Below are 25,043 nucleotides of genomic sequence, written 5' to 3'. Positions count from 1 at the left end.
AGCATATAAGCCCCGAGGACTGCTCAGAGAATGACTGCTCTCTGGACTCTGTCTCATGCCCTGCTTTCAAAGGGCAGTGGCCTCTGGTACTGCTTCTGCGGCCACTGGTGCTGTAGGCTCAGACCTGAGGGAGCTAACATGGGCTTGTTTGTGAACTAATCTGGGGAATCTACTCTGAGCTTGGAAGGAGTCTGGCTTGGGGATATGGGATGGGAAGGAAGAAGGGAGAGGAAGGGCAACCCTCCTCCCCCTCCCAACTTAGACAATGTTCCAGAGGCCTTTTGCTGCTGCCCTGAGCCAGGGTTGTTTGCCCCACAAGCCCACCCCTCCCCGTGCCCCCCAGCCCCAGCCCGTCGATTGCTATCTTTGTCTCTGCCGGAGAACAAACCCTTCCCTGTGGCTGTGGGCCACTTCTCCCGACACCGGAAGTCCAAGCGAAGGCAACTCGGGGAGTTCTGGAGACCCCGGGGATCAGCATTGGAAGCCAGGGTTCCCCTCACCGCCAGCTCTGCTCCCTGCCCGGCTCATTCGCAGAAGTCCCTCTGCGCCCTGCGCTGGGCCAGCTCCTGGTTGCTCAGGAGGTAGTCATCGATGAAGGAGAAGATCTCCTCGGCCGTGACGGGCTCCATGTAGCGTTCGCGGTCCAGGCCCATCTTGTCTATCAGCACCATGTTGAAGTAGGAGCGGGTGACATGCTGGAACTGCCTGGGGTGGGGAGACCGGGATGAGGGGAGACCCTCTTGCCGTTGCCCCCACCCCCTCAAGCCAGACCCAGTGTCCCTGCTGGGGTTGTCTTCCTTTCCTGCTTCGGGACCCCGTCATATAAGACAGACTACTACCCCTTCCAATCAATCAGTCAATTGTATTACTCTCCCACCAGCTTAGCACATGCTCTGCTCATAGTAAATGCTCAATAAATACCATTGATTGAGTGCTTTCTGTGTGCAGAGTACTGTACTAAGCGTTCAGGAGAGTACACTAAACCCGAACTGGTAGAAATGTTTCCTCACTGAGATGAGTTCTCCTCCAAGAGGCCTCTCTCGACTAAGCCCTCAACTCCTTTACTCTGTCTCCCTTTGGGGTTGCCCTTGAACTTGAATTGGTACCAGAGTGGCTCAGTGGAAAGTGCACGGGCTAGGGAGTCAGAGGTCATGGGTTCGAATGCCGACTCTGCCACTTGTCAGCTGTGTGACTTTGGGCAAGTCACTTAACTTCTCTGTGCCTGTTACCTCATCTGTAAAATGGACATTAAGACTGTGAGCCCCATGTGGGACCATCTGATCACCTTGTATCCTCCCCAGCCCTTAGAACAGTGCTTTGCACGTAGTAAGCGCTTAACAAATACCATTATTATTATTATAAACCCCACCCTCAGTCCCTCAACACTATGTACATATGCATAATCAATTTATTTATATTAATGTCTCTCTCCCCCTCTAGACTGTAAGCTACTTGTGGACAGAGGACCTATCTACCAACTCTGTTGTACTGCACTCGCCCAAGTGCTTAGTACAGTGTTCTGCATGCAGTAAGCACTCAATAAATGCAAATGCTTGACTGATTCATTGACTGACCACTTAACTAGCCTGTGTCTTGCAGCCCCTCTCTCCCCTTCTCTGCTCTCTCGGGGCAGCCAGGCTGTTTCTGGGCCTGTAGTGATTCCTTTTTTTTTCTCCTCTACTCTTCATTCCGCCCAAGCTTCCCAGACACAGAATCCTGGCTCCACTCTTTGCTTTCCCTGGCCCCTCACTGGCACTCTGCCAGCCCACAGCTCTCCCCACCTCAAAGCCCTTGGCCCAACCGCCATCCATCCTACCTCCTCCAGAAAGCCCTGTACCTTCCACCCCTAACTTAGTTTCTTCTCTCCTCAGCAGCTCTACACTCACAGTCACCTCTGCACTTCCAGCTGTGCCGATTTAGCCTCTCTGCTCTCTGAGCATGTGTTCACTCGCCTTGGCCCTGTCTTCATTCTCTTTTTCTCTTAGTGGTCATTTATTTTGGGTCTCCCCTTGCTACTTTGTAAGCTCTTTGAGGGCAGGGATCATGTTTTACTTCTGTTGCACTGCCCTAATGCTCTGCATAGAGCAGGTGCTCTATAACTAGGATCGATTGATTGATCGATTGATTCAGCTTTCTTCTGGCCACCACCCTTCCCTCCCGCCCTGATACCTGCCATGAGGCAGCAGGCTCGGCTCCCAGAAGACCCCCAAACTCCCCTGCTTCCTATCTCCCAGTATCCCGACAGGCCCCGTGGCCCCCGGACCTGAGCTCCTCGATGACGTCGGCTGACAGCTGTTGCTCCCGGATGCGCCCCACCTCCTGGGGTGGCCTCCCCACCAGCTCGATGATGGTCACATGACGCAGGTCTAGCCCGCAAGTGGCTTGCTGGAGGGCGAGAGAGGGAGACGGTCAGTCCTCCCGGGGATGGGCTTGGTGGTGCCCGGAGTGGGCGCCGTGGGGTCGGACCCTGCGGCCGGGCTGACCTGGAGCATTGAGATCTGCATCTTGTAGTAGCGGTCGGAGGGGTCGGGGGCGGAGACGAGGAGGAGCCGCCGCTTCTCGTAGAATTGGTCCAGGAGGGCCGTGGCCGAGTTGACGTTCACGTTAATCTGCATGGCTGAGGTGGGAGCGGGAGGGTGGGGCCGGTCAGCCAAGATGGCAGATCCAAGGGTAGCACCCTCCTTCCCTCCCAGATAACCACTGTGATATCAGTTAAGTGCTTCCTCAGTGCCAAGCACTCTCCTAAGCGCTGGGGTAGATCCAAGATTATAAAATAGGACAGTCACTGCCCCTTATGGGATTAACGATCTAAGTGTGTGGGGGGAGGGTGATAGGTATTGAATCCCCATGTTACAGCTGAGGAGGCTAAGGCAGAGATGTTAAGTGATTTGCCTAAGGTCACGTAGCAGACACTTGGTGGAGCCGGGATTAAAACCCAGGTCTTCTGACTCCCAGTCTCCCGGAGTCTCCCAGTCACTTGTGCCCTGACTCACGGACGCAGGTGGGCTGGCTCTCTGACCACTGGCGGGTGGACTGGCAGACCCGGGAGGACGTGCCCCTGCGCTCGTAGCCCCCGTCACATTGGTACTCGCAGATGGCGCCGTAGTTGTTCCCCTCCGAAGTGCAGGTGAGGTAGCCGTGCTGGGGTGGCTGAAGGGTTGGGCAGCGCCTCACTGGGAAGGGGAAACTCAGGTCAGGTCAGGGGGCTTCAGCAATGGAAGGAGCATGAGGTAGCCCAGGGTCGGGGGAGAGGGGAGCAAGTAGAGGGGCCTAAGCCAGCGGGGACGGAGCCGTGGGTGCTGGACTGAAAGCCCAGCGGTGGGTTCTGTCAGCCGACAGCTGCTTGGGATTCAGGCCGCCCTGTCTGGAACTGGGGCCCAGAGCCTGGGAGTGTGGGAGGAGCTGTTGAGCACTTGGGGGCCTCTCTCTGAGAGGGAGGTTAGGAACACGTGGTGCCCTCAGATCCTGGGCAGAGGGTCAGGACGGGTGGGCCCTTTTGGGGGACCAAGAGATCCGAAGGCACCAGGTTGGCTCAGATTCTGGAAGCTACAGAGGGCGGTCCCTGAGGGACTGTGGAAGCATCTGCTGGAGGCCGGTGGGGACCTCAGTGCACAGGCATGGGCCTGACAGGGCTTCGGGGACTTCTTTCTGGGATCTCTCTGCTACTGGATACTCTTCTCTCTCAAGCATGTTACTGTTGATAAAGAGAGAGAGGGGGTGGTGGGCAGGGGTGTGTGCAGAGGTGTGAGTGAGCATGGGGAATTGTATGTGTATGTGTGTGTATGTGTGTGTGTGTGTGCTGGGGTCTGTGTGGATGCAATGTGTTTGTGGGTGTGTGGGTGTGAGAGAGAGGAAGAGAGAGGGAGGGAGAGAGAGAGAGTGCATGTGTGCGCAAGCACACTTTGATTGCAGGAGCAGGATCAGGGACACATACGCGCATTCTCTCTGACCTTGGACCTTCACTATGAATTTGCAGCTGGCCCTGTTGTAGGCCCGGTCGTAGGCGGTGTACCGGATCACGTGCTCCCCTTCTGGCAAATCCGAGCCGGGCTCTGGGCCTCTCAGCGTCACCCTGGATGGGGCCGAGAGCCAGGCGGGGTTGGACGGGGACACCGGCAAGTCGGTAACACTGCTTCGGCCCAGGACCGCTAGGGCCTTGTGGCTATGGACAGCTAGACTGTCTTTTCTGTGCCCTCCCGGGCAACCCACCAGGCTCCCTGCACTAGGCCCTCAGGCCCCTCTCCCCAACACCAGCCTCCCAGACCCCACTCCCTGGGCCTCCCCGGCACAACACCCCCAACACGGCCCCCCAGCCACCACTGCGTGGAGCCCCCAGACATCACCCCCCGGGCTGGCCCCAGAGCCGACCTGGTGATGGTGCCATCGGCAGAGTCCTTGACTATGGGAGGGTCCCAGTACACCCTGGCCGTCAGCTTCTCTGGCTCGGCCATCTTCTCACGGGATTGAGGGCAGCGGATCTTGGGGGGCTCGAGATCTGACAGAAACCGGAACCCAATGCCCAGCCATCAGGAGGGTCGAAACCTGCACGGGTCGACCGCGTAGGTTGGGCCCGGACTTTGCCAGGCCAACAATCCTGGAAAAGGTGGGCTGGACCAGATATTCTCTTGATGTTCCTAAGAGCCGGGTCGGGTTGCGGTGGGGGAGTGGTCTGGCTCAATCTAGGTGGACGGGGTCTGGGATTCTGGAGCTCACCTACACACACGGGGTCCCCTCCGCTCCATCGCCCATCCTCCATGCACAGGCGACTGCGGTCACCCTCCAGGTGGTAACCAGTGGTGCAGCTGTAGTCGCATCGGGAGTCAAGCGCCACTCCGTTGGTGCAAGTGTAAGAGCCGCTGGCGGGCAGGGACAGCACGTGGCACCTCACCTCTACAATGGAAGAAGCTAGGGCGATGCTCTGGTGGGGAGATCGCCCACTTAGGTCTTCGGGGCTCCCTCAGGGCTTTCCCCAAGCAACTCATGGCCGGGGAGGGTGGAGAGGAGGCAGGGGTCAGGGAGATGGAGGTGAGGGTCTAAGGTGAACCAGAGTGAGGGACGAAAGTGTGGGTGTCCTGATGGGCTTTGGGCCCAGAATGAACTTTTACCTTCCCCTGAGGGGCAGCCACTTCTGGGGAGCTGTGTGGCTGATGGTGTTCAGCTGGGCATGGGCGAGGCCGGGTAGGTATTCTTGGCCAGGGAAAGCAGCTGGACATACATCTCAAGGTGCCGGTCTGGACTTGAGGGGCCGGGGAGAGAGTCTCTCAAGCAGAGGAAGCTGAGGTCCACAGAGGGCAAGGGGCTGGCTTAGTCACACGGCAGGACCCTGAGGCTGGGGCTCAATGCCGCTGTGGGCTGAGGCAAGGCCTCGGAGAACCAGAGTTAGTGCTGGTTCTCTTACAGAAGGAAGGCTAGTCCGCTTGGTGTCTGGTGACCCTCCGCCTTGGCCAGGTTCTCCCTCGCTGCTTGAACCAGCAGGGCTGTGCCAGACTCCAATCCAGAACTGGCTGTTATCAGAGGACAAGTATGCCTTATGAGGCTACTCTACAAGGTTGCGGGAGGCGTGGCAATGGGTTGGGGAGGTGACCGGGGTGGAGAGGCTTTGACTTTGGGGCTCACTAAGGGGGCCTAGGGTACTGGCCCCCCTCACACATGCATAGGCTGCACCCTGTCACATACACATACACCTGTGCACAACACACATGCCTAAAGCCCACGTGCCTGTAAACAGACAGACACTCACGCCTGCAGTAGCCCATCCCAGACCAACGCCGGCTTGGCAGGCACTGGACAGACCGGCGTCCGATCAGCCGATAGCCGCGATCACAGGACAGCTCACAGCGGGTCCCCAAGCTGCTGTGATAGTTCCCTCCCCGGGGGGAGTAGCAGGTGGCCTCTCCATCCTGGACGTTCAGGGTGTAGCACCACCGGGGAACTGTGGAGAGATGGAGGGTCGGGCAGGGGAAAGAGACAGAGAGACCCAGAGAGGGCGAAGAGGGAAAACCCAGGGGCAGAAAAAAAGAGGGGCAGAGATAAAGAGGGAGAAAGGAAGAGACAGACGGATCCAGAGAGGGACAGAGGGAAAAGAGGGAAATGGAGACTCAGAGAGAGAGAGAGAGACAGAGAGACAGAGAGGCACCTAAAGTGCTTACTGTGTTCCAAGCATTGAGGTAGATATGAGATAATTAGAATAGGCACATTCTCTGTCCCCTAGGGAACACGTGACCTAAGAGGGAGGGAGAACTGTTTCCTTATCCTCATTTTAAAGATGAGAAAATGGAGGGAATGGAGTCAGTATGTGACTTGCCCAGGGCCCCACAGCAGGCCAGTGCCAAAGTTCTCTTGACTCCCAAACCTGTGCTCTTTCCACTACGCTGCTCTCTCCACCTGGGGAGCAGAAGCCAGGGCTGCCTCACGGGTCTGCACCCTGGCTGAAAGCAGAAGCCATTTGGTAAAGGGCTCAACCCTCACGTTCATATATTGTACTCTCCCAAGATCTTAGTACAGTGCTCTGCGCTTAGTAAGGGCACAATAAATACGACTGAATGAATGAATGAATCCATGAATTCCGAGCCGGCCAGTGATATGTAGGGTCAGATGGGTAATGCCTCTCCACCTCTGCCTCTTCAATGAGGAGGGAGAAGAGACTCTCAGACACATCAAAGAACTTGCTAAGGATCACACAGTGGGACACTCTATGCCTTCTGGCCTCAAGGAGATTCAGGGAACTGGTTGGGGCTAGGGATTCTCCTGAGGGAAGGGAAGGAGCAGTTTACCTCTGTAATCCAGAGCAGGGGCTTGAGGCCGCTCTTCTACATACACTTCGTTGTAGCTGTCATCAGGGTGGTAGCCTGAGCCTGCGGTGGAGAAGAGAGAAGCTGAGTGAGTTCTTGTCCCAATCCTTGGAGGGGTTTTCTATTGGGAGCAGACCACTGCCTCCAGGTGGGTCTGACTCCACCCCCACACCATCCTGAAGGGCCATGAAAAGTGGCTGGGCTCTTCTCAGCCCTGGGATGCGGTGGACCCTGCCAGAAAGAGCACAGGCTTGGGAGTCAAGAGAACTGGGTTCTTATCCCGACTTTGGCACTGGCCTGCTGTGGGGTCCTGGGCAAGTCACATACTGACTCCATTCCCTCCATTTTCTCATCTTTAAAATGAGGATAAGGAAACCAGTTCTCCCTCCCTCTTAGGTCACGTGTTCCCTATGGGACAGAGAATGTGCCTATTCTAATTATCTTATATCTACCTCAGTTCCAGTTGCACCTCTTAGGTTTTTTTTTTTCCAGTGGCATTTATTGAGCACCGACTGAGTGCCAGATATTGAGTTAAGTGCTAGGAAGAGTTCCTCTTAGACCCGGAGCCCCCTGTGGGATAGAGGCTGTGATCGATCTGCTTATATTGTATGTATCCCAGTGCTTAGTAAGTGCTCAACACTCATGAAGTGCTTAACAAATACCAGTTATTATTATTATTGACAGTACAACAGGAAGAAGGTCCACATTCCCTGCCCTCCAGGAGCTTCCAAGCTAATAGGGGAGACACGCTTAGCTGGCTCAGCTGAGATTGGCGTCGGGGCCGAGGCCCTCAGACAGACTAAACAGTGGGTCTCCTGGACAACTTGGTCATTTCAGGGCATTGGTCTCGTATGTGACCTAATTGGGAAACAACTTAGTTCTCTCAGGAGAGAAATTCCAGAAAACTCTCCTTCCAGCTCCCCAGTTCCAAAACTTCCTGCAGCTGACCAGCAGCGGTTGGGAGTGTAGGGGCATTCCCAGAGGCCGGGCTTCCCCAAGCAGCAGGGAGAATCATGGGCCAGGACCACACCCTGACTGAGTTCTCACCACCCAGGGGAGCGCTCCTGGCCGGGGTTATGGGTGGACTAGAGAGGGCTAAATTTCGAGGCTGCTCTAATTCCCCTCTTAGTCAGTCACCGGCCACAAACCAGACCAACTTGGAGAACAAGTGAATGAGTAAAGCTGAGCACTGGAGTTATGAAAGCATGTCCTCCTGGGTTTCCTCTCATTCCTGAGGAAAGAGCTCATTGCCCCCCGGCTCTTTCTCTCTCCCTCATTCTCTCCATCTTTCTCTGCTTGACTCTATCTGTCTCTCTGTCTCTTCTATTGGTTCATCTCTCTCATCTCTTTGCCTGTTTCTGTCTCTTTTTATGTCTCTTTGCCTCTTTCTCTCTCCCTCTCCCCACCTTTACCCCTCCCTTTCTCCCTCCCTATCTCCCCCATCCTTCCATGTTATTTCTATGCTTTCCCTTTCTTTTCTCCCAACCCCTTTCTCTTTCCCATTTTCTCCTATTTGCAGGTCCCGGTCTGACTTTCCTTTCCCACTCTTTTATCCTGGCAGATCCTTTGGGTCAGTGTTATCCTCAGGTTCACTGGCCACCGTGACCTAGGGCCCAGCAGTTCTTGAGGTGCTAGCTCAGGGACCTCTTTCCCTCTGAAGGGTAGTCTGGCCCTAAACCCACTGGGGGAGATCAGAGAAGGGGACCTCTAGGGAGAAGAGCCAGCCTCTGCTTTTGGCATGAGAGTGTTCTCTCTGGGGAAGAAGGTCCTGGGAGAATTTTCAGCCAGAAACATAAACCCACCACTTAGTGTAACCCTGCCTCTTCAGTGTGTAGTAGGATCAAAGTGGAATAGGCTCTCTGCCTCGGTTCAGCATTACAGGGGATGTGGGAAATGGGAGGGGGAAGACCACGAAGAAGATAATTATAGTCTGCAAGGGGCGCGGGGTGTTTGGAGCAGAGCCAGAGAGCACTAGTGTTGGCTAGGAGCTGCTTCTGCCCAGTCCACTGTCGCCTGCTGGCTGGCTTTCCTACCCCCTTGTCCCATCCCGCCCCACCGCCTTTCCCCTTGTTCCCTGTTGGAATGCTGAGCTGGGGTAACCAATCAGTCAATTAATCAATTGCATTTATTGAGCTCTTATTGTATCAGAGCACTGTACTAAGCATTTAGTAGAAAACAATATGACGAGTTGGTAGACATATTCTTGGAGAAAAGGGTGGGAAGGAGACCTGACATCCCCTCCCCCAGTTAACTCCTCTTAAAAGAGAAAAGGACCAGGAAAAAGAGTCTCTACTGCTCTTGGAGGAATCTGTCTTCCCCAAACCACTAGGGGCCTAGTGTGGATCTGATGCCACTAAAGTGTGCTGATCCCACAGCGTAACTTACACTAAGTAATGTGCATTGCTTAGGTCACAGTATGTGAGTCAAGGCCCTGTAAGGACTCTTACGGAAAGGTTCTTTGCCAAAGAGTGAAAATTACTAAGCTTGTCGCCGTGTGGACCCCTGGCCTCCTCCCCAACTTCAGAGTCAGGGTTCAGGTGCGTTCCCCCTCCCGGGCCCCCGTAAGCTTTGGGGCCACTGCCAAGCCACCAGACTGATCACAGGAGCTCTGAGACGGAGGGAAGCTGGAGGCTTATTAATGAAAATTACAACCATAAATAAATGTGTCATTATGAAGTGCTTACTATGTGCCAACCGCTGGGGTAGATATTGTACAATCTGATCAGTTCCAGTTTCATATAGGGTTCACAGTTTAAGGGCGAGGGTGAAAAGGTATCTTATCCCCATTTTACAGATGAGGCAACTGAGGCAAGGAGAAGGAAAGTGACTTGTCTGTGGTCATTCAACAGGCAAGGGAAGGAGCCAGGATGAAAACTTAGGCTTTCTGATTCCCAGTCCTCTCCTCTTTCCATTAGGCCGTGCAGCTTTCACTAATCTATATTTAAAAATCAAAACCCCAGGCATAGATTCATTCTGCACTGTGTCAGCACCAGATTGGGCAGACCAATCTGTCAGTCAGTCAGTTGATGGTATTTATTGAGTGCTTTTATATGTGCAGAGCACTTGGAGAGTACAATCATAACTAATAATTGTGGTATTTTATAAGAGTTTACTGTCCCACATGCAGCTCACAGTCTCAATCCCTGTTTTCCAGATGCAGCAACTGAGGCACAGAGAAGTAAAGTGACTTCCTCAAGATCTCACAGCAGACAAGTGGCAAAGCCGGGATTAGAACCCATGACTTTCTGACTCCCAGGCCCATGCTCTAGAGTTGGACAGAGCAGCTAAAAATGGACTTTCCACTTTAAACCTGAGGGAATGACCACCTTGAGTCTTGTTCCTACAGCCTCCTAGGTCTCCCCAGCCCCTTGGCCTCCTGCCCCAAACTGCTTGGAGAACAGGCCGGCCAATGCGCTCTGCAGGGCAACTCGGACGCTGGACTCCTGGCCCTGAGCTGCTTGGGTGGGCCTCTGCTCCAAGCCAGACCTAGGCTCACCTCCCTCACCCCCTGCCAGGTGAGTGAAGCCCAGGAAGGAGCCAGGTTTGCCTCTTGGCTTGAGACTCAGAGCAGCTGCTCAAGACTTCTCCCCCTGCCAGACACTACCCCCCGCCCCTCATCCCCCACCTCTTCCCCCAGGAGTTTGGGGCATGTGGAAAAGTTTAGCTCCTCTGACTGTGGCCACAGCGGGAGCAGTTTGTTATTTACTCATCTGTGGATATTTTCCGAGCCCTGCTGCTTGAGTCTGTCTCCTTCCTCTTCCCTCTCCACCTCCCGCCAGCCGCGGGGAGGACCCAGACCCTGGAATGCCAGCTGGGCCCCGTCTAGAGCCTCTGCTGCTGTTTGTTAGTCTCTTCATTCCCTCCTTACTTGCCCCCCTCCAAGCCATCTGCCCTGTAGTCACCCTGGGTCAACAAGAGGAAGATTTCAAGGCATAGGAGGTCCAAGGGGTGAGCTGGGAGGGGGCCTCCAGCTCTTCCCCAGTGTGACAGAGAAGTCTCTGGAGGCAGCAACTCTGGACCCAGGGGACATCCTCTAAATTCCTGAAGGAGTAGGAAGAACCCAAGCCAGCACCATTAGCAAAAGACAGTGTGAGTGAGGGAGAAAGTGGGAGGGACCTAGAGACTGATGCAGAGCAAGCTGTTCAGAGAGAGAGGGACCCAGAGAAAATGAGATTCTACTGACTCCTGAGAAAATTTCCCTAAGATTCTTTCCAGCTCCCTTCTTTCTGAGATGGACAGAGTCTGAGCTGAACTGTTGATGAGGTAGGGAGATGCTTCCTCCCCAAAGGGGAAAAGGGATTTCAGGAGTTTAAATGCAGAGGGAAATTGTGTGGCCTGATGGAAAGATCACAGGCCTGGGAGTCAGAGGGCCTAGGTTCTAGTCCTGGCTCTGCCACTTCCCTGCTGAGTGACCTTTGGCAAGTCATAACTCCTCAATGCTTAATTTCCTCATCTGTAAAATGGGGATTGAATTCCTTGTGTCCCACCTACTTAGTCTGTGAGCCCCAATTGAGACAGGGACTCTGACCTATCTTGTATCTACCCCAGTGGTTTGTATAGTGTTTGGCACATTGTAAGTGCTTAACAAATGTCATAATTATTATTAAGAAAGGAACTGGACTGACCTTAAGGTTGGATTGACATCAAGAGGTCATTTCATCCATGCCCCTGCCTCCAGGGAGGGCTGCATCTAATCTAAGAAGACCAAAATTCCACTGCCTAAGAAAGATAGAGCCCGAAAGTGATGGAGGATGGGGCAGAGAGGAAGGAGATACTGAGGAGAAGGAGAGAGAAGACCGAGGGAGAGGGACAGAGAAAGAGACAGAGATAGTGACACGGACAGAAAAATAAGGGAGGGAAAGAGAGAAGAAGAAAGAGGAAAAGGTGAATGAAGAGAGGATGGGGAGAAGGAGTAAAGGAGAGCAGGGGAAAAGGAAAAATGGAAAACTCTGAGGGGAATGAATAGCACCCAGAGAGAGATGGAAATGCCTCTGGCCCTGCTGCTGCTTCTCCCTTGATGGGCCATTTCAGCCAGGATCACCAAGGGCTGTTGGCTCTTCTGTCCACACTGTTCGACCCATGCTGTTCCCCCTGAGCTAATCCATGTGGGCTGTTCCACATGGACTGTTCCACCTGGGCTATTCCAGTGGGCTGTTCCATGTGGTTTGTCCATGTGGACTATTCCACCTGTGTTATTCCATGTGCCCTGTTCCACGTGGGCTTTTCCACATGGGCTGTTCCACCCAGGTAACAATGGTGATAGTGGTGCTGGCAGCAGACCCAGATAATTCGGTCCATTCTGACCACTTTGTGCCTGGCCAGATTGGTGACAGCCCTGGCCTTGGACTGGCTGAATTAGTCCGCTTATGGCCAGGAACAAATGGGGTCCTACCGTTCGGGCCCTTCGGAGGCTAGAGCAGAATGCCTCAAATCCATGACCATCCCTGTCAAAGGCTGGACGTCTACTCACGCTACCTTAACCACCCAGGACAGACAATATGTACCTAACTCTCTACTAAGCAGTGGGGTAGATACAAGATAATATCAGGTTGGACACAATCGCCGGCCCACAGAGGGCTCACAGCCTAAAGGGGAGAGAGACCAGGAATTGAATTCCTATTTTAGAGATGAATATACTGAGGTACGAAGAAGTTGAGCGACTTGCCCAAGGTCAGACAGGAGGGAAGTGGTGATCGGGGATTAGAACCCATGTTTCCTGAGTCCTGGGCCTGTGCTCTTTTTCTAGGCCTTGCTTGCCTGTTCCTGCTGAAAGATTCCCCAAGAACAAGAGTTGTACATCAACCTTTGGGAGCCTGTGCCAGGGTGTAACTATCCTTATTATCCAGCAGAAGCTCATCCCTGGGTTAGCCTGGTCTCTGGTTGTCTCATCCTCGATTCTCTGGTAGCTAGAGAACAGCCTCCCCATATTATTCCCTACCACCCACGCCACCCAATCAGGAGCTCCCGGAACTCACCCGCGTACCACGTCGGAGTTGCCACCTGGGTGAGGAAGAGCAGCAGAAAGGGGACATCTCTTGGTACAGGCTGAAAGCCCATCCTGGAATGGGGCCGGGGACGGGGTAGGGGGATGCTTGCAGGTGGAAAAATCGAGGTGGAAGAAGGTGTGGTGGAGGAGCTTCAGGAAATCTGAGAGGGTGGAGGAAGGGAGAGTTTTAAGTCTGAGATTTTCAGCCACTCAGCATCACCACAGTCCAAAGTCCGGGAGAGGTTGTGGCGTGAGACCTGGAAAAAGAAAGGCAGATTTTATTAATGAGCATCTGAGCGGTCGGTTCTCTCCCTGCCTTCTCTGGGACTGTTCACTTTTCTGGATGTCGAGACTCTGTCTCAACCTCACCCACGTCACCCTCCCAGGATGTTCTAAGGGCTCTCAATTTATGGACAGACATTAGCTCATCCAGACTCACACCACCCTGCTGAGGTAGGTGGTGAATATTCCTGGCCCCATTATATGGACAGGAAGACTGAGGCCCAGAGAGACAATCAGGCCACCCCTGATCACCCAGCCAACCCAAGGCACAGCCAAGGAAGGCACTCTAACTACCCTGGCTCCTCTCTGTTCAGGGGCTCTGACTCGGTTCAGAGTTTCCAAACTGCTGGGTTGCACACTCTGGTCCCCAGGGCTGGTCTAGCCAGTCCTAGATGCAGTTTATCCTCTCCCATCTATGACGCCTGTCCTGGCTCCGGCTCCAGCTTGGGGCTTGGGGATCCGATGATGGTGGTTTGCAACCTCAGCCTCAGAATGATGATTCTGACCACAAGCTCCGGCATGGAGTCAGACCGGCCCCGGAGGACTGAGAGGGGCAACATGGTATTCCTGTCCTCTCAAACCAGCCCATCCCCAGCCCGATGTTCCCATGATGCTCTGAAGGAGGCTCTGGCCTGAGAAACTGTTCACAAGAGATCCAGGTGGTGGAGAACTATGACCCAAGATCAGGCCTTCTCGGTCCTGAAACATCCTACAATCTGCCCGGTCCTCAAAAACTGTCCCTGAGACAAATAGATTCTCCCACCTAAGCCAGTGGAAGGCCTTGCACCATGTCTTGAAGATGGATTAACCAGATTCTGTATCAGAAATACCCTGAAGTTGTGCCTGGAGAACCAATCAACCAATCCAACAGTCTATAGTATTTATTGAGCACCTATAATCTGCAGGCACTGTAATAAGCGCTTGGGAGGGTACAATAGAGGCAGCTTCAGGGAGACCCTTCGGACCATCCGGGGAACCAACCAGGATGTCAGGATGAGTGGAACCAATCGCCAACAAGCTACCACTACTCCTGAAGGATTCCTTTTGGCACAGGCAGAAAGATCAATTCTATTTATTAAGAGCTTACTATGTGCAGAGCAATGTACTAAGCCCTCGGGAGAGTACAATAGAACAGAGTTGGTAGATATGTTCTCTGCCCACAAAGAGCTTACAGTCTAGAGGAGGAGACAGACATTAATGAGCTATCATTACTCCCGAAGGATTCCTTTTAGTATAAACAGAAAGAGAAGAAGCATAAGCAGAAAGAAAGAGTATAAACAGAAAGAAAGTGGACCTGTTAAAGGAAGAGAGGAAGAGGGTGAGTCAGAGGGACAGGGCAGAGAAAGGAGAAATACGAGGATAGGGAGACAGGAGCAAGAGAAGAGGGACAAGGTGAGAAATCCAGGAAAGAAATGGAAGATGGCAGAATCAGAGAAAAGCAGAGTAACGAGTGAGCCAGAAGGGTCCCCACTCTCCAGCCTTAAAACTAAGGCAAAAAAATTGACCTTGAGGACAACCTTCCTGTTAATAGTAGTATAATAATTGTGATATTTGTTAAATGCTTACTATGTACCAAACACTGTTCTAAGTGCTGGAGTAGATTAGAAAAATGATCAGGTCCCACATAGGGCTCACAGTAGAAGGGGTATTGAATCCTCATTTTGCAGGTAAGGGAACAGGTACAGAGCAGTTGAACTGAGGCACAGAACAGTTACATGACTTGTTCAAGGCCACACATAACAGGTTATTGGCAAAGCCAGGACTAGAACCCAGGTCCTCTGACTCCCAGAGCCGTGATCTTTCCACCAGGCCACTCTACTTCTCTAATCCCCAGCCCCATTCCCATCCTTTGTCCCGGAGCAGCTGGTCTCTTTGTACACATCTGACTGGGAGCAGAAGAAAGCCTCCCCCACCATCACAGGTCTAAGACTTGGGTTGCCCAAGAGCCTTATGACCACCCCCTCACAGACGAAACCAGGGACACCGTCTGCTCCTGAGGCTGCTGATATCTCCAGTCTCTCTTAAGCTCTCCCTGTTTCCTTCCTCCCGTCCTCCTCTGAGGAAGTGACCTGAGAGACAGGAATGGGGGAGAGCCCGTTCTTACCTGACTTCCTTCCAATTGGTTTTTCCTTCGCTGCTCTCGGCCACCGGAGGAAATTTTTACTTGAACATTCCTAAAACGAGTGACTCCGGCTCTGTCCGAGGCTCCCGTTAACACTCCCCAGATGTGAGCATGTGTGTGAGCCAAAGGTTCTCTTAAAGCTATACCATCATCCCTCAAACCTAGGCCCCTCCCACCCACCCCTGGAGGAAGAGAAGCCAAGAGGGGGGCTAGAAGACGAGTTAGAGGAAGAGAACCCTCGTCACTGGGGGAGGCTGGAGTGAGGGAGGAGGGCTCACAGCTGGTATGGGAACCCTAAATTGAGAAATGATGAACAGAGGTTGGTTAAAGGGGCCTAGGAGAGATGGTCTATTAAAGAATTCGACCCCCATGACTCAGCTCTAATGATGGTATTTTTTAAGCACTAACTATGTGTCAAACACCATTCTAAACTCTGGGGTAGATACAAGCTAATCAGGTTGGGCTCAGTCCCTGTCCCACTTGGAACTCACAGTCTTAATCCCCATTCTACAGATTAGAGATCTGAGGCCCAGAGAAGTGAATAATAATAATAATAATGTTGGTATTTGTTAAGCGCTTACTAATTGCCTAGCACTGTTCTAAGTGCTGGGGTAGATATAAGGTAATCAGGCTATTCCACGTGGGGCTCACAGTCTTCATCCCCATTTTACAGATGAGGTAACTGAGGCACAGAGAAATTAAGTGATTTGCCCAAGGTCACACAACTGACATGTGGCGACCCAGGATTAGAACCCAGGACCTCTGACTCCCAAGCCCATGCTCTGTCCACTAAGCCATGCCACTTCTCATGAAGCAAAGTGATTTGCCCAAGGTCACATAACAGATAAGTGGTAGAGCTGGGTTTAGAACCCAGCTCCTTCTGACTTCCAGGCCTGTAACTCTATCCCACTAGGCCATGCTACTTCAAATGAGGGTCTAAAGAGGGTCTGAGGAGAGTCTAATGCTCTAATGAGAGTCAAACAAGGGAGCAATGAATGGGGAGAGTAAGTAATGGCTCAGATTCTTCTGGAGGGGAGCAGAATGTCCACCTCTCTCCATTCTCTCTGGTCCTGGAGGGCAAGTGAGAATACTGGGCATAGAGAGGCCTGTGACATCAATTCCGTGATGCTGCCAATTTACAAAGGGATGTCAGGTTCATCCAAATCTGCAGCATATCTTCGGGGCGTCTCCTGGCCCACTCCTAGCTCCAGAGCCATTGGGTCTCTCTGCCAGGACGTTCCAATCATGGCGGGCCCTTCTTGGCTGCAGATGGGAGGCAGCGTGGCTCAGTGGAAAGAGCCCGAGCTTGGGAGTCGGAGGTCATGGGTTCGAATCTCGGCTCCGCCACTTGTCAGCTGTGTGACTGTGGGCAAGTCACTTCACTTCTCTGGGCCTAAGTTCCCTCATCTGTAAAATGGGGAATAACTGTGAGCCTCACGTGGGACAACTTGATTACCCTTTATCTACCTCAGCGCTTAGAACGGTGCTCTGCACATAGTAAGCGCTTAACAAATACCAGCATTATTATATGGGCAGCAAGGGTGGTGGTGAAGCAACTCTCCACTAACCCATCACCAGTGAGCAGCAGCATGGCAGAGTGGATAGAGCACGGGCCTGGGAGTCAGAGGTCATGGGTTCGAATCCCACCTCTGCCACCTGTCAGCTGTGTGACTGTGGGCAAGTCACTTAACTTCTCTGTTAACAGTAGTATAATAATTGTGGTATTTGACCTTACTTAACTTCTCTGTACCTCAGTTACCTTATCTGTAAAATGGAGATTAACTATGAGCCTCACGTGGGACAACCTGATTACCCAGTATCTACCCCAGCGCTTAGAACAGTGTTCTGCACATAGTAAGCGCTTAACAAATACCAACATTATTATTCTAATCCCAGCTCCGCCGCTTGTCTGCTGTGTTACCTTGGGCAAATCACTTCACTTCTTTGTGCCTCAGTTATCTCATCTGTAAAATGGAGATTGAGACTGTGAATCCCAAGTGAGACAGGGACTGTGTCAAACTCGATTTGCTTGTATCCCCCCCAGGATTTAGTACATAGTAAGCGCTCAATAAATACTACTGAATGAATAAATGAATGAATGAATATTAAGCAACGTTCACGATGGATTTCTGTTGGAATGTGGTTCTGGTGTGGGCTTGTATTTGGCCAGTACTAGCGTCATGGGGATGGATAGCACACAACTTGGAGGGTAACCTGGGGAAAGAACCAGTGATGATGGTATTTGTTAAGCACTTACTATGTGCCAAGCACTGTTTTAAGCATTGGGTGAGATACAAGGTTATTATGTTGTCCCAGGTGGGGCTCCCAGTTTTAATCCCCATTTTACAGATGAGGTAACTGAGGCACAGGGAAGTTAAGTGACTTGCCCAAAGTCACACAGCTGACAAATGGCGGAGCTGGGATTAGAACCCACGACCTCCGACGCCCAAGCCCGCGCTCTTTCCCCTAAGCCATGCTGCATCTCTGCAGTGGCCACTCACAACTTGTGTGATTCCCTCCAACAAGTCATATTTACTGAACATAAACTGTGTTGAGAGTACAAATACCAAAGATTCAGAGTACCGTAGGAGACTCAATCTCTGCTCACTAGAAGATTACAATCTAAATGGAGAATCCCCTTTGGTTGGAATCCCTCAGGTGGGACCTAAGCTATGGTTTAGCTCTCCCCCTGTAGACTGCAACCTCCTCGTGAGCAGGGAGATTGCTTGGATCAGTCACTCTTAAAAATATGTATTTGACTACATCAAGTCCAAAGTTTGTTCTGAAATAGCCCAGATAAATATCTGCTGTGTGACCTTGGGTAAGTCATTTAACTTCTCTGTGCCTCAGTTACCTCATCTGTAAAATTGGGATTAAGACTCTGGGCCCCACGTGGGACAACCTGCTTACCTTGTATCTCCCCAGCACTTAGAACAGTGCTTGACATGTAGTAAGCACTCAACAAGTACCATTATTATCAGTAGTAGTATTATAATAGTATTTATTCAGTGTTTACCATATGTTAAATACTGAGGTTGATATAAGTGCATGCAGCTTCTCTCCCACATAGGATTCACATACTAAGAAGGAGAAAGGACAGGTATCTTAACCCCAACTTACAGATGGGGGAACTGAGGCACAGAGAAGTTAAACGACTTACCTAAAGTCACACAGCAGGGCAGCGGCCAATAGTAAAACACAGGTCATCTGACTCCCAGACCCATGCTCTTTCCACTTGACCAAGCTGATAATTCCTTCAGCTGTGAATGTTCTGATAATTTGAAGTTGTGAACCAAGCAACAGCCATTCATCCAACTCAAAGTATGAAGTGCTTTCAAAATGCTGAAGGACATTAATGACACTCTAGAAAGTCCAGCTCACCTGAGCCAAGCTTCAAGCGGATGTGCATTTACCAAAGTGGGCCCTGGTTCAGCTCGGAGACGCCGATGAACCCATTTTACCCTGTTCAGAGACCGCAACTGGGCAAATCTGCTTCCATTTTCAGATCACTTTCTGACACCTCTTCAGATCCCACTGTCTCAGCCACCACACGGAGGTTTCATGTTCAAGGCCTCGAGGCTTTCAACAAGGTTGAGCGCCGGACAGTAGGAGAGCCAAGTGGTCAGAGCAATGTTGGCATTCCAACCACTGCCCTTTCCCACATTTTCTTCTGCATTTGTCACATCTGAGTCTGCACGGAGACTCGTTGATGTAACACTTTTGCCGGATATTTTTACGGTGGAATTTTCTGAATCATTTCACCCCTGTCTGTTCCAGCTTGTGGTCTGGAGACTCAGTGCTAGTTACCTTAGAACAGTGTGGGACTGTCAGTCTCAAACTGCCTCCAAATGATCAGTGGTACTTACTGAGTGCTTACTGTATGCAGAGCACTGTATTAAGCGCTTGGGAGAGTACAGTGCAATAAGGTTGATAGACCCTTTGCCTGCCACAAAGAGCTTACAGACTAGCAAGGGAGATAGAGAATAAAAAAGAGAAAAGAGAGGAGGCAGAGAGATGGAGGAGCCGGAAAGACTGCCCTGGCAGGAGAGGGGAAATCAAGAGAAGCAGCATGGTCTAGTGGCTAGAGCTTGGGCCTGGCAGACAGAAGGACCTGGATTCTAATCCTGGCTCTGTCACTTGTCTGCTGTTTGACCTTGGACAAGTCACTAAACTTCTCTGTGCCTCAGTTATCTCATCTGTAAAATGGGGATAGAGGCTGTGCACCCCACATGAAGCAACCTGATTACCTTGTATCTACCTCAGAGCTTAGAACAGTAAGAAAGTGCTTAACAAACACCATTATTATTATTAACAGTAATAATAATAATGGGAAATCCGCAGCTGTACCGGTAAATGAGTCTACAGTTGTGACCGTGGGACTCTGAGGCGGCCGATCCCCAAACTCTGCTCTTCTAGCCATGGTGACCTCCTGATTTGTTGATTTTATATTTATCTCTGTTCCGGTCATTTATGTAGTTTTTGTGTTTATATTGTTTTACATCTCCTTATGTGTCTGTCGCCAGTCCCCCTTTCCCCTTTATATTAAGACTGTTAGCTCTTTGAGGTCCTGGTACTATGTCTAATCTCAGCCAGGTAAGCCTTTCCCAGACTTAATATACTGCTTTGCACACAGGAAGCACTTAGTAAATGCTGGTATTGCCACTACTCGTTCCCCTATTGCATTACAGTAGAGAGAGTAGGGCTGGGAGAGAAGGGGGTAAAGGGTGGGAGGAGGGAGACCCACTGAGAGAGGTGGGCACAAATTTGGCATGCAATGCTGGGAGAGAAATGAGGAGGAAAACTGAGGAGGAGAGGATGGAGAGACGATGGCAAATCAAAGGGGAATCAGTGAAGGCCACAGTGAATGAGGGAGAATATGAGCAAGGAAAATGGTTAAGAAAAAGACCAGTATAATGGAACAGAAGGCAGAGGAAATGAAAGAGGCAGTCTACTGAAGAAAGAGAAGAATGGACATTTTCCACCCATTGTTATAAACTCCTAAAAGGAAAAGCTACTACTCACAATGACGTAAAAAGCAACTCAAGATAATCTGATTTCTCTACTAAGTGGGCATGAGATAAGAGATATTTGAAGACAGCAAATGTAGTATCAATTTTCAGACACTCTGACAGGGTTGATTAGGCAAAGGGTGAAAGGAAACTGCAGAGGAAAGAGAGCTGTGAAGAGGATTCGAGATGGTGCTAGTGGTGGGGTGATGGTTCCCTAATGGTATCTGTTAAGCTCTTACTATGTGTCAAAAGCTGGGGTAGAAACAAAACAAATCAGGTCAGGCAGTCCTTGTCCCGCATAGGATTACCATTCTGAGGGGAAGGGAGAGGAGATACTGAATCCCCATTTTACAGATGAGGAAACTGAAGCTCAAGATGTTAAGTGATTTACCCAAGATCACACAGCAAGCAAAAAGTAGAGTTGAGATTAGAACTCAGGTCTCCTGACCCCCAGGATGTGCTCTCCCAAGCGCTTAATACAGAGCTCTGCACACAGTAAGTGCCCAATAAACATGATTGACTGACTGACTGTTCTTTCCTCTAGGCCAGGCTACTTGCCTTGCCCTTAGTACATACCCAATAAATAGCATAATAGTTGGTTGGCACAACATTGAACAATAAAATGTGTAGCTGAGTATCTCAGGCTCTATCCTGGACTCCACCCAGGAGATCGAAGTCTAGAGAGACAGCATCTGGTGACAGAGCAGAGGACAGTAGGGTGGAGGAGGTGGAGAGGGGGTGGGAGGAGCATAGCGGAGCATGTAGATCAGGGAAGGTGTTTGGTTCTGGCTTTGCCTTCTGTGTAACTACTGGAAAAGTAAAGCAGAAGGACAGAGACTTCTTTCAATCTAGCTCTTCACAAAACTAATTTCCAGCTAGACAGGAGCACAAGTAGGGTCCTTGTTAGCAGCTCTGGCAACACTTCAGGAAAGGCTTATTGAAATATTTTTGTCCATCTCAAATCCTTTCTGTCGTTTCTGTAAGGGCCTTGGTCCCATTAACTACTTGCTCTGCTCTGTGTTGCTGAGTGGCAGCTAAACAACTGCCACGTTTCACGCCGGAGTAGGCTGCATGTCAGTGATGAGAGAAACAGAGAGGTTGGCGACGGGATTCCCTCAGACAGAGCAATGGCCTTGCCCGGCCAAGAGCTGGAAAATTGTTCAGCGCGGCTGAGGGGTGAAAGGTTTCGGAGAAGCGGTAAGGTCAGCGAAAGATGAAGAAAGATTTTATTAAGGCTTCCGGTTCCCAACACCGCTATCTAGTAATGACATTTATTAGGTACTTGCTTTGTGCAGAGCGCTGTACTTAGTGTTGGGAAAGAGTATACAAGTGGGAATTAGACGTAGACCCTTTCCCCCGAGGGGCTCGCAATCTGAATGAAGGTGGGGAAGAGAACTGGAGACAGACATCAGTAGCAATAAAACCTTTAGATAGTAAAAGAGACAAGGACAAAAACAGAGTAGACAAAACAAAAACCAAAGTCAGTAAGAAGCTGTGCTAGAGGGCCAGATTTTCAGGGTCCTCGTGATTTAGAATCCACGGCATCCTCAAAATCATAGCAGTGACTACTGTGGCCTTCCCAAGAAGGCCTCTTGCTGCAGGTGCTGTTCTCTTTCCCATTGGGGTGATGAAAATCAGGATGGGATGTAGTCTCCAGGTTGAGGAGAGGAGTTGGTGCCAGTTCTTCAGAAGCTAGAGTTGTTGGAGCACAGAGGATGTTGGAGGTAGGCAGACAGTCCCTCAGCCATGGCGTGAGGGAGGTGAAGCAGCGACTACCAAATGTTCTGCTCCGCTGGAGCTGAAGAGGGTCTGAAAATGCAGAGCCGTGGCTTTTATATCCAGCCCGGCCTGTGCTGAGCATGCTGTGGGTAGGCAGAGAGTTCCTCAGCTGCCGTGGGAAAGCTGAGAACTCACGGGGAGTACGTTTCGCTTAGCCGTGATGGAAGACAGGAAGGGAACGGGCCTGGAAATAGCATCTTGTGGTCAGGGAACGTGTCTACCAGAACTACTTGTTCTCTCACACCAGACCTTCTCGTACTCATATTGTCCTCTCCTAGGCTCTTAGTCCTGTGGTCTGCATACAGTAGTCGCTCAATAAATACCGAAGCTGGAGTGATGTCAGTGAAATCACCTTTAGGACCTGAGCCAAAGATCTGATTGTTTGGCCAGGGAAGGAGTTTCACTCCCCTTTTCTCTTCCTCTCCTGGGGTGGGGACTGGGGCTGCTTCTGGCTGTTTGATTGGAGAAATCAGCTATGGAAGAGATTGCATTCAATAGGACATCCTTCTCTTCCTATCTCCTCTCCACTCACAACTCTATTCCAAGGGGCTAGTGAGGCCTGAGTCCTGCTCTGGAGCTGTGCAGCAGCCTGGGCCAGTCTGTGTGACTTGATCCCCAGAAATCAGGCCCTTGACTTGAATTGTACATTCCAAGCACTTAGTACAGTGCTCTGCACATAGTAAGCGCTCAATAAATACTATTGAATGAATGAATGAATGGCTGGGGTTATTGTCCCCTGGACTGTCTGACCACAGCTCAGGCCCAGATAACTGAGCTCGCCCTAGAGGGGCCGGCAGTGTCCACCCCTGGTTTAGCCTGGGGATGGTCCCGAGCTGGGGAGGCTGGACTTCCTTTGACCGCTCTGGCCTAGGACAGACCCCTCCGTTTGGACTTTGGTTTGATTTGGCATCGGCTGTTCAAACAAAACAGTGCTGTAATTGGCCCGGAAATGGAGCTGGGGAAAATCAGCACATTCCCAGAAATCTAATTTTGGGTTTTGTTTTAGTTATTTGGAGGCACAGTTGTTCGCTCTCACAAAACCCCTTTCTGGTTTACCAACTCAAGTTGTAAGAGAAACCTTTCCACTACCATAACAATTTACAAGAATATCCTTCTAAGCATTGCCATTTATTTTAGAGCTTTTCTAGAAACCCTCCCTTTCGAGAGGGCACCATTCACTAAAGAGAGGGCTTTGTGACCAGGGTTTAGGGCTATTATCAATCAATCAATCAGTGGTATTTTTGGAGTACTTACTATGTCCAGAGCACTATACTAAGCACTTGGGAGAGTACAACAGAATTAGCAGCCTCGTTCCTTGTCCATAATGAACTAACAGTTTACAGGGGTAGACGGGCATAGGTCTTTCCTAAGCAAAGGTGTCTTGTGAAATGCCTGGGAGTCAGAAGAACTGGGTTCTAATCCTAGCTCTACCACTTATCTGTAACTCTGGGCAAGTTACTTCTTTGTGCTTCAGTTTTCTCATCTGTGAAATGGTAATTAAAAACCTTCCCCCTTGGGACTGTTGCTCCCCTTTTGGGACAGGGGCTGTACCAACTTGATTATTTTGTATCCACCCCAGGACTTTGCACACTATATGTAAGTACAGTACACAATTCTTATTATTTTGAGGGCCCCTCAGTTTAGGGGATTGGAAGTATATTATAAAGAGCTTTTCATTCACCCATTCAAGATTCTTGTAAGACCAGACAATTCCAATTTCGGGCATTTTGGTGCCAGCATCAAACTTGGGTAGCTTTTTCAACCCCAAGAGATCGTTTCCTTGGGCACATGGGGGCCTGGGTTGTTGCTCTGGGGTTGGTTCTGGATGAGGATTGCAAAGGTAGCTGGCCGGGATGGGTTTGGAGCACAGGAAGGCTCTGTTCGGCTCCATGGGCAGACATTTCCAGTTCCGGAGCTTTTTTCAACAAGCAGACACTATGAACGTGGGGACCCAGGTGGGAGAGGGGCTCACAAGCAACTCGGTTTGTTTTTCAGCTTTCTTCCAGACCTTTTACTAGCTCAGCCTGGAGGCAGTAGTCCAGTGAGGACTTGTAATATCTGTATATCTGTAATTTATATTAATGTCTGTCTCCCCCTATAGACTGTAAGCTCAATATTGGCAGGGAGTGAGTCTGTTTTATTGTTCTATTGTACTCTCCCAAGTACACACAGCTCTACTCACAGTAAGCATTCAGTAAATACAGTTGACTGACTGACTGATGGACCTATCAGACAGCCAACCAGAAACTGGGTTTTACCCTTGTCCTAGCAAACAGGCAGGCCTCCAAGGTGCCAGGAAAAAGACTGTGACTTCTGGAAAATGGAAGATGGAGGTATTGCTGACAGAGATGGGGAAGTTAGAAAGAGCGGGAGGTTTAGGGGAGTGGACACGAGGAGTTTGGTTGAGTTTGAAGTAGGGGTGAGACATTCATGAGGAGATTCCAGGAGGCAAGAGGAAGCATGAGATTGTGAAGCAGGAGAAAGGTTAGCAGGGATGAGGAAGATGTAGGCATAATTTGTTTAGGGGAGGTGAGTGGATGAGCTTCCCAGAGAGTGAGTGCCCAGCAGGAAGACAAAGCCTGTGGGACACCCATAATCAAAGGATGAAAGATGGGAGAATTATCTGTGGATGACCCTGAGAAGGAAAAGTCAGAGATGTAGGAGGAGAACCAGGTGAGGACCGTGCCTCCAAAACCAAGGCCAGGTAGTATATCCGGGATGGAAGGGTGGTCAACAGTCTCAAAAATAACAAAATTAATCAGTATGACTCACTGAGCACCTACTTTGAGCAGAACACTGAACTAAGTGCTTGAGAAAGTGCACAAGGAGCTCCTTGTCCACAAGGAGCTTCGGATCTAGCTGGGGAGAGAGAGACACCCCAAATGAATCAGAAGTAGGAAAGTTCAGGAGGATTAGAGCAGTGCAAATTTCCTAATGCTCAAAGTGAAGATGAAGAGTGTTAGGCTTCTGAGAACAGAGAATGTATCACTTTTTTTTATATATATATATACATGTCAAGCAGGCAACTGGTACACCCACCAAATGGGGTGCTTAAAAATGCTATTACTACTCCT

At 50.8% G+C, this 25,043-nt stretch overlaps 1 protein-coding gene across 1 annotated transcript; it reads right to left on the bottom strand.

Annotated features, from left to right (window-relative positions):
• Nucleotides 1–317: 317 nt before the first annotated feature.
• Nucleotides 318–15,261, bottom strand: SRPX2 (sushi repeat containing protein X-linked 2). Its single transcript, XM_029067810.2, has 11 exons — nt 15,164–15,261; nt 12,767–13,034; nt 6,774–6,854; nt 5,741–5,932; nt 4,714–4,890; nt 4,369–4,495; nt 3,951–4,072; nt 2,994–3,173; nt 2,484–2,617; nt 2,264–2,385; nt 318–705 (listed from the first exon to the last, which is right to left on the bottom strand). Exons 2-11 carry the CDS (start codon nt 12,846–12,848, stop codon nt 525–527), a joined length of 1,398 nt encoding a protein of 465 aa, XP_028923643.1. The 5' UTR covers nt 12,849–13,034; nt 15,164–15,261; the 3' UTR covers nt 318–524.
• Nucleotides 15,262–25,043: the final 9,782 nt, after the last annotated feature.

This window comes from Ornithorhynchus anatinus, chromosome 6 (assembly GCF_004115215.2).
Source record: "Ornithorhynchus anatinus isolate Pmale09 chromosome 6, mOrnAna1.pri.v4, whole genome shotgun sequence".
Classification (NCBI taxonomy): Eukaryota; Metazoa; Chordata; class Mammalia; order Monotremata; family Ornithorhynchidae; genus Ornithorhynchus; species Ornithorhynchus anatinus.
Note: the sequence above shows the minus strand (reverse complement) of the source record. Positions and strands in the feature narration are given on the sequence as shown.

What these genes read in the sequence shown, in the direction of transcription:
- SRPX2 (XM_029067810.2), bottom strand. Translation starts at nt 12,848, where the DNA reads ATGGGCTTTCAGCCTGTACCAAGAGATGTCCCCTTTCTGCTGCTCTTC. An exon ending in AGGGGACCCCGTGTGTGTAG is followed by an intron (nt 4,496 to 4,713) that starts GTGAGCTCCAGA and finishes GGTTTCTGTCAG; the next exon opens with ATCTCGAGCCCCCCAAGATC. An exon ending in GAGCCAGCCCACCTGCGTCC is followed by an intron (nt 2,618 to 2,993) that starts GTGAGTCAGGGC and finishes CTCCCACCTCAG; the next exon opens with CCATGCAGATTAACGTGAAC.